Here is a 13,489-nt window from a genome sequence, read left to right as displayed (position 1 = left end):
TCCTCGCACATTTCATTGTAGTATTTTGCTTTGTCATTCCGAGCTGCCTTTTGAAATCTTCTGTTCAGCTCTTTAGTATCTTGAATTCTTTTATAGTGCAGTGTTTAATTTTTTAGGTGGTTCCAGTCCTCTAATTTGTCTTCTATTGTTTGTGTATTTTAAGTTATGTATGAAGTATAATTTTAAGTCATGTTCAATTGCTAATTTAGGATCTATTCTGTGAGATTATATTTCATGAGTATAATCTTTTCATTGCGTTCTTAGGTATTTATTGACGTCTTGTATTGCGGAGGGGAATACAGAACAATATCATTAATATCACATGCAAGCAAAATACTGCTGAAGATCATTCAAAAACAGCTAAAATAGTACATAGATAAGGAACTGCCAAAAGTTCAAGCAGAATTTAGAAGAGGCCGTGGCACCAGGGATATCATTGCTGTCGTCAGATGGATCCTGGCTGAAAGGAAGGAATACCAGAAGAATGTCTGTTTGTGCTTTATTGACTATGTAAAGGCATTTGTGTGGATCATCACAAGTTGTGGCTGACACTGAGGTGAATTAGAGTCCCAGAGCACTTGATTGTGATCATGTGGAACCTATACCTGGGCCAGGAGGCTGTTGTGCAAACAGAACAGAGGAACGCTGCATGGTTTAAAATTGAGAAGGGAGTGCATCAGCCTTTTGTTCTTTCTGCATAATTATTCAGTCTATATGCTGAGCAAATATTCTGAGAAGCTGAACTCTGTGAAGAGGACTGTGGCATCAGGAGTGGAGGGAGACTCATCAATAACCCGTGTTATGCAGATGATACAACCTTGCTTCTGAAAGTGACAAGAACTTGAAGTACTTGTTGCAATAGATGAAGGAATACAGCCTTTGGTATGGATTGCATTTCAGTGTCAGGAAGACAGATTTTTACCACTGGACTAATTGGCAACCTCCTGATGAATGGAGAGGAGATTGAAACTGTCAACAGCTTCATCTTGCTTCGATCCAAAATTATAACACCTTTGGTACCGGCAGTCAGGAAGTAAGGAAATAGATGCACGCACTGGGAAAATCTGTAGTTAGGGATATCTCCAAATTACTGAGGAGTAATGATGTCAATTAGAGGACTAAAATGCGTCTGATTCAGACCAAAGTCTTTCCAATCACTTGCTATACCTCTGAGAGCTGGACAGTGAATAAGGGTAACAGAAAAAGTATTGATGCTTTTGAGCTGTGGTTTTGGAGAAGAGCACAGAACATCCCATGGACGGCCAAGAGAACAAATAGATATGTCTTGGGGTGGGTGCAGCAGGAGTGCTCTTTGGAGGCAAGAATGCTGAGGCTTCGCCGCACAGTTCATTGGAGAGGAACATGATGCTGGGAAGTGTGGAGGGTTGGTGAAGGAGAGGAAGACCCTCAACCCGGTGGAGTGATACGGTGATTGCATCAATGGGCTCTTTGTGTCAGGAGCTGTGATGATGGCCGTAGGGTTGTTATGAGTTGTATTTGATGCTACAGCACCTAACAACAATAGCATATGACTGTTTATCCCTTGATAGCTTAGTTTTGTGGAGAATGTTACTGTCAGGTTCTACTGTTTCCAGTGCAGTAGTCCCTCTTAAAAAAGGAAATACTTAACTGCAGGTCCACCGTGAAATGAGTCACTTAGATTGCTTCTGCAGTGACATTGGGTTGGCTCTAAGTCGCATTGTAATAAGAATGGAGCCCCTCTTCTAGCGTAAAGTTACCACCATAAGATGATCATCTTTTAGAAAATCAGTGTGTCGGAACAAAGTCTACAGTGTCCTGGTGGTACTGGGATTAAACACTTGGTCACCAACCAGTCACTTTGCAGAGAAGGATGACTGTCCTAGTTCTAAGAGTCACAGCCTGAGAAGCCTTGGTAAGGCAGTTCTGTAGAGGGTGGCTGGGAGTCAGGGTCACATGGACACACCAATGAGGTTTTGATTTTTAAAAACAAGATCTACTTGTGAGCTCTGTTGTTTATTGGAGTGGTGAGATCTTTTTAATGAGAAAGCTGCCTGGCTGAAAAGTCTCTCATTTTGTGGAGTTTTGTTTTAACTGTTAGAGCTACATCAGAACTACACTGAAACCTAACGGAGTGCAAGCTTGTGTAACAGCGGGAGCCTGCGTAACATGGAAACTTGTCAGAGAAGGAAAACACAAGTATTTCCTCCCAAAACAAGCAGTAAAAAATGGTTAGATCCTATCTAGAAAAGTGGTTAGACCCAATCTAAAAAGTGGTTAGACCCTATTGAAGCGGAAAACTTGGGAGAGTCAGAACAAGAAGGCAGTTTCCAATTCCCCAGTTTCACTGTATTAGATTAGGGACTTTAAGGTTCTGTTAAGGAGCTCTGGTGGTACAGTGCTTAAAACATTTTGACTTCTAGGCATAAGATTGGTAATGTGAACCCACCATTCACTCCATGGGAGAAAGATGTAGCAGTCTGCTGCTTCCTAAAAGATTTGTGGCTTTGAAACTCTGTGAGGCAGTTCTACTCTATATCACACGGTTGCTGTGACTCAGGATTGACTCAGTGGCAGTGGGTTTGGTTTGATTTTTGAATGTTACAATTCATTTATAAGAACTAAGGCTATTCTAGATTAATTAAAATGAATAGTAATTATGTAAATGACTTACTTTTACTATATTTTCATTTGATCTCTTTAGAGATCAAATCTTCATTTCTTTTGTAGTATATAATATGCTAACCATAAAAGTATTTTCTAGTTTCATTTTTAAAGTTCCTGCTTTTAAATAAGTAAAAGATTTCTCATTCTATTGTACCTTCAAATGAAAACGTCATTCTTTATTATTCAGCTAGTGGGTTTCTTGCAATCAGCAAGCTTTTTTTTTTTTTTTTTGTGCAAGGCTAATCTATCTGAATTATGGTTCAGGGTTTTAAAGCTCTGCTTGTAATTCTCTAGAGTAATTTCTAAACATCTACTCCAAAATCACATCATAGTGTGAATTATGTTCTTGTTGTGTGCCGTCAAGTGGGAACTGGCTGATAGCTGACCCTCCAGCAGGTTTTCAGAGGCAGTAAATCGCATGAGAGGAGATTGTCCATTCTTCTCCTGTGGAGCAGCGGCTATATTCGAACCATGTACCTTCTGATTTGTACCAGAGCTCCACAGTTTGAACAGTAAAGTGCTCACCTTGTTCTGGAAAGATCAGATTCTTTTAAAATGTACTCTAAATTCAGGTTGTTTGACTCTTCAAGGAAATGCATAGAAATTACTGGAATCAGGTTGAATTTGAGGGAATAAGGGAACTCTTTCCAAATTGGACTTAGTAAGACCCAACACTTTATAGTGGAGGTGACATTTTAGCTGCAGTTGAAGATTTTTATAGCCTTTCAACAGACAAGATGTTGCTCCTCTTTTTATGGCACAGCATGTGAGTGGTTGGTTGCTAAAGGAAAGGTTGACAGTTCTAACCCATCAGTGGTACTGTGGGAGAAAAGACTTAATGATTTGCCCCTATGAAGCTTTCAGCCTAGAGCCTTTATGAGGCAATTGTACTGTGTTCTTTCTGGTTACCGTGAGCCTGCATTGACCGCAGTGTTCAACAACAGCATTGGCATTCCTTCTCTGTGGGAAAACAAAGCTGGCAATTCAGTAGTATATGACCTGTTTTGGTGTCCGAGTAAAATGAATTGAAAATCAAAGCAGACCCCTTGCAAAGGAAGTCAAAGGCTCCAGCGTAGCATCACAGTCTGCACTTAACTCCTGGCTTAAAGGCTGTTGGTTCTGACCCACCCCGTGGTGCTGGGGAATAAAGGGCTGGTGATCTGTTTCCCTAAAGACTGCAGCCTAGAAAACTCCATGGGACAGTTCTTCTCTTCAGCACTCTGGGTGCAGTGTTAGGAATGGATTGTTCTGCTGGCTTTATTAAAAAGGAAGTGAAACTATATTGTCAACCTTGAGGAGTCTGAACGTTTAGAACTTGCCTTTGGATGTGTGACTGAAGAATGGGGGCCCTGAGGATTAAGACCTGGCTTCTACCTTGGATGGTCGGAGCCTGGAAGGACCATGAAGTCCTAGAAAGTGGTAGATGACTAGAAGATCAGGTGTGGGGTGGCAGTGTGTGGTGGGAAGAAGAGCATAGGCTTTCAGTAATAGTTACGAGCTGCTTTGTGATACTGATCAGGGTTAGAGAACTGGGTTCAAATTAATTGAGGGTTGCTTACAACAGTATTCACTTTCTAGTATGTTCTCCTTGTTTCCAGCAGTATTTTAATCTGTTATGTTGTTCTTATCATTTGTGGTCAAAATTTATATCTTGGTTTGTGTTCTCAGGAATACTTAGGGCATGTGGTGGTGGAAAAAGAAATTTGATAAGGCCTTCGGTTATCTTGAAGTCTGAGGTAGCAGAATAGGTTGCTTTTGTGAGAAGGAGGGATGAATCGATTTGACTTCCCACAGAGGAGGTCCCTTTGCTGTTACAGGATGATCTTTTCTTGTTTGGTGTCCCTGCTTTTCACCTTTGTCTCCCTGTTCACTTACGTTCTTTGTCTTATGGTCAGTTGATAGAAGATGAGGTTTACACAATATGCTGGCTTCTTTGAATAAGAAATGTTCCAGAATCCTCACAATTCTCTTCTGCTGGTCTTTAACACCTATTTCAACTTTATTCTAGCATATAATCTGTAATTGTAATACAGTTTTTATAATATTTATTATGAGAAAGAAATTATTCTTAAGATGCTACTTCCTCTAAGCTGACAAAATTTAGGTTCAAATGAATTAAAACACATTTATAAATGTTTGCCCTTTTCTTGTTCTAGTAGTTATATTTGGGAGCATTTAGATATTGCTAGAATTCAGCAGTTTTCCTTTTTTATGGTATATGTCTTCAGCTCTTATCATAGTAACCTAAATTATGTGAATGCCAAGTATCCACGTATATATGTATATATGTGTCTATCTGTCTGTCTGTATATCTATCTGTCTATCTATATTTAACAAGGGTTAGTGAGCTCTGGTAGCATCGCTTGCAGGGAGTTGTGCTGCTCACCCAGAGACCATGCCTTTGGTGGTTCAACTCTGTCAGCAGCTCTGTGAGGGAAAGATAAATAATCTCCTCACCTGGAATTTACATCCTCCAAAAATCCTTTGACAGGTCAGCTATGAGTTGGTTCAGACTCAGTGGCCTTGAATTTGGAGTTTAGTTTTATTGGCTCAGAGGAGTTCATTGTTGCTTTTTTATTAATGATGGTGTTGCATGTTTAATACTTAGAATAAAGTAGCAGTTCAAAATTCAGTTTGAAATTGAAAAAGTTTGTACGTAAGATTGAAGATACTATAGTATGCATGTTGTACTCTGCATCCAGGTAGTGTTAGGGTGTAGCCAGTACTGCAGGCTAAGTGTCCAGTGTCCAGTGATTGGAGAATTTATGGTCACATCTGTTACAGGCATGGCATTGTGACTAGTGAATTGCTACAGTTGTTGTTGACTGCCATTGAATCGAGCACAACTGATAGAGACCCTATGAACAGAAGACCTGAACACCTGAAAACAATATAACTATTGTTGTTTCTCAAAGTTCATGGAGTTTCCAGGGACATGTTTAGGAAGTGGGTGCCACTACAGTAGACGACACATTATCCCTTTTATAGGAAATGTGAAAAGTTCCTGTAAAGCTTTAAAATGGCTTTAAAATTGTTGACCTACATAAAATATTAATACGGTAAAAATTGGAGACATAAAGAAAGGTGTGAAGAAAAAGGCATACAGTAGAGATCTAGGATAAATAGGACTGTCTTTTGCACAGTGAACCTTACCTTTATTTGTTTGCTTTTCTAGTCCAAGTGGTAAGAAGTTCAGAAGCAAACCTCAGTTGGCAAGGTACCTGGGAAATACTGTTGATCTCAGCAGTTTCGACTTCAGAACTGGAAAGATGATGCCCAGTAAATTACAGAAGAACAAGCAGAGACTCCGGAATGATCCTCTCAATCAAAATAAGGTCGGTGTATTAAGTGCAGTCTAGGCATGCTGTCTCAGAAGTGCTCCAAAATACCTTACATGTAATTATGAGAGCAGATTTTTTTTTCCCCTTTTGGCTTGCACTGGACCTGTGGTTGCCTAAAGAGCCTTTTCTTTTCTTCTTCTTTTTTTTTTAAATACTCCCACCTACAAAGGATTTTGATTTTTAAATCTGGTTTAGAGTCTTACAGTTGACAGTATTTATATAAATGTGAACATTAGTGAATTGTGCATACCTCACTCGTTTGGTCAGTTGGAAGTTCTGTTTGCAAAAGATTTCTTTTTTGATTAATTGCCCTCATTTATATTTCTCTCTACTCTCCCAATAGTCTCCCTTGTCTCCAAAAAGAGGCAGAATTTGAAGTTCAGCAAGTATTCTTACACATAGTTTATGTCGCTGTTGTTTGGTACTGTTGACTTGGTGTATCGTGAGCCTGTGAACAGCAGAATGGCACGTGGCCTTGTCGCCTTTCCTCACAGGGGCTACTGTGGGGGAGCCTATTGTTGCAGCCACTGTGTCCATCTCAGTGAGGCTCTTCCTTACTCAGGATTTGAGGTTCAGGATTTGAGAAAGAAAACTTATTATTTTGAACTTTTGATGACATTAAATAGTGTTCTTATCCTAAAACTTTGGAGACTTTTCTGTTAGTTCTAAAATTTTTTTTTAAAAACCCTTTCTATTGAGCCTATTTAGTTCCTAGTTTTAAGTTCTCAGAATCGAAGCACATAACATTCGGAATTGTATTACTTCGATCGTATTGAAGCACTCGGGTATCTTTAGAAAAAGAACTTCCTCTCTCTACCTGTTGGCCACCCTCTGCCTTCCCCCATGCTCTCCAAGGACATGATCTTAACCATGTTTCCTCAGATTTTGCTTCCTCTGTGTTTCAGGACTTTGTGCATATTTGTTGCTACCACCGTTGTCTCCCACTGACTGAGGACAGTGGAAGAAGTAGGCACTTTTCTTTTCTTAGGAGATGACTGGTAGAACCCGGATTTGCCCTTTAGAACGTTCACATTCGCTGTAGTAGCCAGGGCAGTGCCTAGAGTGGAAAGGGTGTTAGGCTCAGGCACATGTGATTGGCTGTATTGGCTCTGCCCTACTAGCAGGTGCGATCTGAGGTGAGTTTCTTAACCTCTGAGGACCTTGAGTTTCTCACTGGTCAGATAAAGGTAAAAAAAAGTGTTCCCTTAGTATATTGTGGAGACTAAACGGGAATTTGTATAAAAGCATCTAGCATAGTACTGGACACAGGGTATCCCCTTCCCTCTCCTGTGGTCCCTTGCACGTGCTTTCCCCTTCCCAGATACCAAACTACCTTGGTGAACAGTGTCAGGAAGCAAATTTTCTGACCAAAGTGCTCTTGCTTCTTAACTCTTTCCTGTTCTAGAAAAGTATAAAGCCTCTGCTTCATACCTTTCTTTACTCAGACTGCAGTGTAAGAAATGATTCCACTGATTTAGAAATGGTTCTCTCTGAGAGGTCAGGGCTAGACAGGGTCAGGTTCAGAGCAATTAGGGCTGCATACACTCATGTAGCTAAAGTGCCCAGTACTAATTGTTTGACTGTTGCAAGTTTTAACTTCCAAAAAATGGGTGTGAAGTTAGAATGTGTTCTTTTCTGCACTGTTTCTTTCCATGGGAGCCTCAGCATGTACCTTGCCTAGATAGACAGAAAGGGTGGGAAGGCTGAAACTGCTTCAGTGCTTACATATGGGCTTAGTTTCAGTTGATTTTATTAAGATGTTAAGAAAGAGTAGAAATAGGGATAGGATCAGAAAAGAAAAGATAGTTTAAAGAAAGCTAGTTTAAGTGTACTTGTCAAATGTACAGAGGAAAATGATGGTTTAATGTGAGGCTACTTTTTAAAAACATGATCATTTTCTCTACATGGCTAGGCGTCTAGAAAAGGGCCCCAGATATTTATGAAGTGAATTGAAGGTAATACTTGCAAATTGTATGGTAACAGGTTAATGGGCTACATTATATGTGTGATGTGAAAATGTACCTTCTCACAGTTACAATTCATTAAACCAAAACAAAAGCCAAAAAAACTAATGAATCTCTTGAGTTTGTGTGCACCTCTCTGCTTCAGCTGCGCTGGACTGCTCTCCGCCTGCACCATGGCATGCACTGTCCGGGTTCTGCTTGCTCATGTGCTGTCTCCTCTGCTTGGAATGCGCTTCCCCTTCCCTTCTGCCTGGTGAACTCCTCATGCAAGGCCCAGCTCCCTTGTCTCCACTCTGTGAAGCCGGCCCTGCACGCTCCAGGCAGCAGCCCTGCCTCACCCCTAACGCTTCCCTGGCTCTTTGCCATCGCTCTTGTCTGCTTCGACTAGAGTGTGAGCTCCACGAGGGCAGGGACCTTGTCTTTTTTTGTCTGTGGATCAATGCTTGCTCTGTGTGTGTTTGACTCATTGTCCACCTCATCTCAGATGTTTATAGTGGTCATAAATGTTTATTGAATGAATAAAGTAATATATATTACTTTGGGCTTGTTTCTATTTTCATTGTATTCTTTTTTTGAGGGATGGAGATTTCTATTTTAATTTGGGGGCCGATAGTCTTAATTTTAGGTCTAATTTTACTTTAGTTAAATAGTGAGGAAAAATAGTTTTGCATTTAAAAAAAAAACCCAACACAACAAATTCCTTCAGATGACACCAATATTAAGTACTTCTCAACCAGAAAACATATCTGTATCTAATTCAGTAATGATTGTTTCTGTTTTATTTATAGCAGCACTGTATAAAGACAGTTTTAGTGACCAAAAGAGATGTGTTTCGAGATAGTGTATAAACCTGGCTGAAGTATTACACTATTGAGCTTAAGAATTTTTTTAAAACTCTTAGAAGAAATAGAGATGTACAAATAAATGTTGAAATAGGCTTAATTTTTGCTTATAAGGTGTTTATGGTTTTTTCTTTTGTAGGATGGGTGAGTCAGGTAGAGTGGGTATTATTGCCTTTGATGTCTGCTGTTGCTTTGCAAAGACCTATTCTTGCTTATCTCAGATTCAGTCTTAACTTTCCCCTGAAAATCCTTCCCATCTTTGATTATATTGAGCCTGGTTATTGTTCTTGGCACTGCCATAATAATTTCCAACCACCACTCCCTCTGTCAGACAAAGGAGACTAGTGTCAGGATGCCAAGTATGTTACTGAAAAGATTCTAGCAGGCTAATAAGAAAAGATTAGAGAAAGATTTGGGGATCATCAAAGTAGAATTGATACGTTGTCATGAGGTGCTTTCTTCAGGTTTGCTCAAAGGGAGATTTCACTATTTTAGTCACATGTAACGGTACTTGAAATGTGGCTAATGTGACCAGATTTGTAGTTTTATCTAAACAGCTGCATGTGCCCTTGCTGTTAAGTACCATTAAGTTGGAACTGACTTGTAGTTGACCCCTCCAGCGGATTTTCAGAGGGAGTAAGTTGCTTGAGAGATTTTTCATCCTTCTGTGGTGCAGCTGGTTGTTTTGAAGCACATGCCTTCTGATTTGCAATGCAGCTTCTTACCACTAGGCCACCAGAGCTCCCGTACATATGCCTAGTGACTGAATCACAGCCTGACCTCAACATGTAAGTGAGACAGACACAACTTTGGCTTCTGAAATGAGAAAGGCTGTCTTCAAACTTGTAAATAGAGACTTGATCTGTTCTACATATCTGGAATGTTTTTGAACTATACAAAATATGTTATTTAGGCATTTATTTGGGTTTTGATACTTTATAGAGGAAATACAAAGTTTCAGAAATATGCTGTTCAGTATTTTAAGATGGAAACGGAGAAGAGTCAAAACTGTATTTTTAGAAAAATCATGCAAACTACACATTTTTCATACTGTGCAACACCCCCTTGCATGTTTTATAAGTGCACCATTCCAGTTTATTTACACCTTGATGACTTGGCCAGTGGATTTAATATTAAGTCTTCATCTTGGTGCCTGTTGATGTATCAGTTTGCCTCCCTGCAGCAGACCCTCACCAGCCCACCCACAGAACGCTAACACAGGCCCCTCCCAGCAGTATCCCTACTCTGCTCTGGAAACAGCTTCGTCTGGCAGAAGTCACTCCCCCCCACCCCCCATTTTCTATTTAGTTTATTTTTTATTATAAAAATTTTTACTTGAATTACGATTTTAATGAAAGTTTATAGAAACATTAGATTTCTATTCATTCATTGTTGCACGTTTTCCCCCAGCTCAGGGCCCAGGCCCAGGTGCACAGGTTTCTGCAACCTGGATTCGTAGGGCCCTGCAGGCGGGTGAGGCTGCCACTCTGATGAGCACTGTCCCGCCTTCTGGCTCCTGTGGGCAGTTTGAATCTCCAGCCCTCATGGATGTCATGGGTGATTATGAGGCTGGACCCCAGGAGGATTGCCTCGAGTCTGCTGGACTCTGAGGTCAAGGGCAAGGCATGCCCACACCAACCACCAACCCTGTTCTTCACTTAGCTTCATTGAAGTGGCGATGAGAAACCTTGGAAGGAAGGGGCACATGCAGTGGTACAGTGGCCCCCACCTGGCATGGGACCAGCCCACTTTTGGCAGTGGTAGTTCAAGATACAGTCCTTTGCTCAGATCCACCTCCAGTGATCCAATGTGACTGGCTGTGACATACTTGGGTGAAGGTTGGTTACATTGTTTTCAGATCTGGTACAAAATCACCTAGAAAAAAATGCAGATTGTTTCTTTTGTGATTACTCTGGTACCACCAAACTTCATCCCTGCCTTCTCGACTATATCTTACACTTAACCACTAATAATGGTTTCCAACTCTTGAAGGAAGTGGAAATGACCTTCTGGAAACATCATGTGTGGTGAATGCATGGGCTTGCTGAACCAGAACTCTGAGACATCATTTCATCTCCCTGCCTGCTGTATAGATGGTGTGCTGTTTGGGACAATTAATGGTCAATCTCAGTACGGCAGTTTCTGCCAAAAATTAGAATTTAATTAAGAGCAGTATAGTGGTTCTGAGTTGAAGATGTGTTCCTGAAGCTTAAGTAATTTAATTTGTTGCTTTAAGTTCCCTTTATTTACATTCTTGGAATGTTGAAACAAAGCTAAATTCCTTTTCTTTCCAACTCTTAACTGCACCACCAAAACCTATATGAATTAAATTTATACCACTAATATAACGTTACGTTTTTAGCATGCATGTGGCATATGCTCTAGTTTACAGATTGATTGTTCCCAGTGTGACCAGAAAAGGCCGGCTTATTAGTCCCACTTAGACCATCGGAGACTCAAAACCTATTGCACTCTCAGCTGGTGGAATCACATCAGCATTATTCACTTCTCATCAATTACGTCAGCATGCCATTTTTAGCACAGATAGAGACTTACAGTGTGTCTAGCGGTCATCTTGATTTAGAAGGTGCTTGTTTCAATTCTCTTCAACAAAAGGCAAGTTTTGTAGAAAGCTCACTTATCAGAAGCAATGTCTGGATTTTGAAATTAAGTAGTTGAAATGGGAACCATTTGAGTACTCTATGTAGCTGGAAAAGCAGTGTGGTTAATGAGGTCAAGAATGGGTGAACTTGGAAGTGGGGAGTTTGATTGGCTTATTGAGGTTGTTTGTGGGAAGAAATACCTGAATGAAAGCTGTAGCAGAAGATGTGGGGGCATGAGAAAAGAGGAGAGGTGTCAGTATTGACAGTGATTGTAGATGGGCTACTTGAATGGCTTGGATACCGTGGGTATTGGATAGAGATGGGGGATGAAGAGCTTGTGGAAGATGAGATGAGGAAGATGGACTCAAAATAGTTTTGATGTTTGGACTTCCTAAGGAGCTGGGACCCAGGGTATTCACAGATGTGAGTACTTTGAGAAGTACGGCTGTTATCAGTTGGTCTTAACATGTTAGGATTGCCCAACACTGTAGGGTAAACAAGAAAAAAATACCTTGGCACTCTGAAGGTAGGTGAATGTTGAGAGAATGAATGAATATATGGCCTTCCCAGATAGTCATTAGTATAGCACAATCGAGTGAATGTGGTATTGTAAAAGCTAGGAAAGAGTTTTATTAAATGCCTCTATCAAAGAGGATAAAACCTTTGGAGTAGTATTCGTTGGATGTTCAGATTAGAAGGTGAGAACATTTATCTGTCAGTTTCAAGGGCTAAAATATTTCTAGGAAATGAGATGGTAGAAACAAAACTACTTTCTCTTCCAAAAGTGTAAGATGTTGGTTATTTTTTAATTAGGTAAATGATGCACTTTGTACACAGTGCATGAACAAAGCAAAACAAACCAACTTTCACATGCAGTAACTTGAAGAGGTATTATCTCCTAGATCCACGATCTACTACCGACAAGTCAGTTCTGACTCAAAACCCTCTTGGGTTTCTGAGCCTGCACATTACTAGAGGAGACTTTTTCACAAGGATGACAGGTGGATTTGAACCTCTGACTTCCCACTTAGCAGCTAGATAATGTTACTAACATGAGTACCTCACTCTCAAGCTCACTACTGTCAGGTTGGAACCAACTCATAGTCAATCTTACGCTGGGTTTCTGAGACCCTAAATCACAAAGAAGGTGCTTGTCCATCTTCTCATGAAGAGCTGCTGGTGATGTGAACTGCTGGAGCAGCGTGGCCTTTGAGTTAGCAAAGGACCCCATGGATTCCATTTACCGGAGCTCCTTAGTAGTTTCAAGGCCAGCCACGACTCTCGGACACGAGGAATTAGAACATTTAGAGAAAATGTTGACACTGTAAGAGAGCCTGTGCAGTATTAAGGAACACAGGGTACAAGAATTAGGCGTGGGCTGTGGAAGGTGAGAGGGTTCTTCAAAATGCAGGTCATTAAATGTAATTGCTCACGGCCATAATTTATTTATTTTTTTTTTATGGCTACAATTTTTACATTATAAAATGGCATAAAAATAAGTGCATTATATTTCGTCAGGATAGTATTGTTTTATGAGACTGTACACACATGATATCAACTGTTTTCACTCTTAGTTGAGGTAAAAACCAACTTTGAAAAGCACTGAATGATAGGATGAGAGTACCGAGGAAGACAACGGTGAGTGAGATAGAATCCAAGAAACTGGGCCGTCTGGTTACTCGGGGAGATGGATGTAAGAGGTGTGAAGGAGTTAGTTTTGATAATTTCTGCACTTTAGTACACAAACAAGGGAGCTCTGCTGGCCTAGAGGCAAGAAGCTGCACTGCAATCCTGAAGCAGTGCCGTTCGAGGCCACCAGCTGCTCCTCAGGAGAAGGATGGGGACTCTCCTCCCGTGATAAACTGCCTCTGAAAACCTGCTGGAGGGTCAGCTGTGGGTCGGTTCCGACTCAGTGTTATAAAAAAAACTACAACAACAGTACACAAACAGTTTAAATACTACAATCCTGACTTTTTTTTTTAATTTTTTTTTTATTGGGAAAAACATTGGGGGTACAAGGAGGTGAGGGTTGGGGGCAGAAGGGTGAGGATGGGCCAGGATGCAGTTGCAGAGCTGCACAGTTTGGTCGGTGG

The 13,489-nt window shown here is 40.6% G+C and overlaps 1 protein-coding gene across 1 annotated transcript in view; it reads left to right on the top strand.

Moving 5' to 3' along the window:
- The window catches only part of MBD2 (methyl-CpG binding domain protein 2), a 64,879-nt gene that overhangs the window by 15,592 nt on the left and 35,798 nt on the right, over positions 1–13,489 (top strand). Inside the window, exon 3 of the mRNA XM_006891755.1 lies at positions 5,822–5,981. Within this exon, the coding sequence (XP_006891817.1) occupies positions 5,822–5,981 (160 nt within the window). The remainder of the gene's footprint in view (positions 1–5,821; positions 5,982–13,489) is intronic.

The sequence above is a fragment of the Elephantulus edwardii genome, unplaced genomic scaffold (genome assembly GCF_000299155.1).
Source record: "Elephantulus edwardii isolate Elephantulus edwardi_28Jun2011 unplaced genomic scaffold, EleEdw1.0 scaffold00103, whole genome shotgun sequence".
NCBI classification, from domain to species: domain Eukaryota; kingdom Metazoa; phylum Chordata; class Mammalia; order Macroscelidea; family Macroscelididae; genus Elephantulus; species Elephantulus edwardii.
The sequence above is the reverse complement of the archived record's forward strand: the minus strand, read 5'-3'. Positions and strand labels throughout refer to the sequence as shown.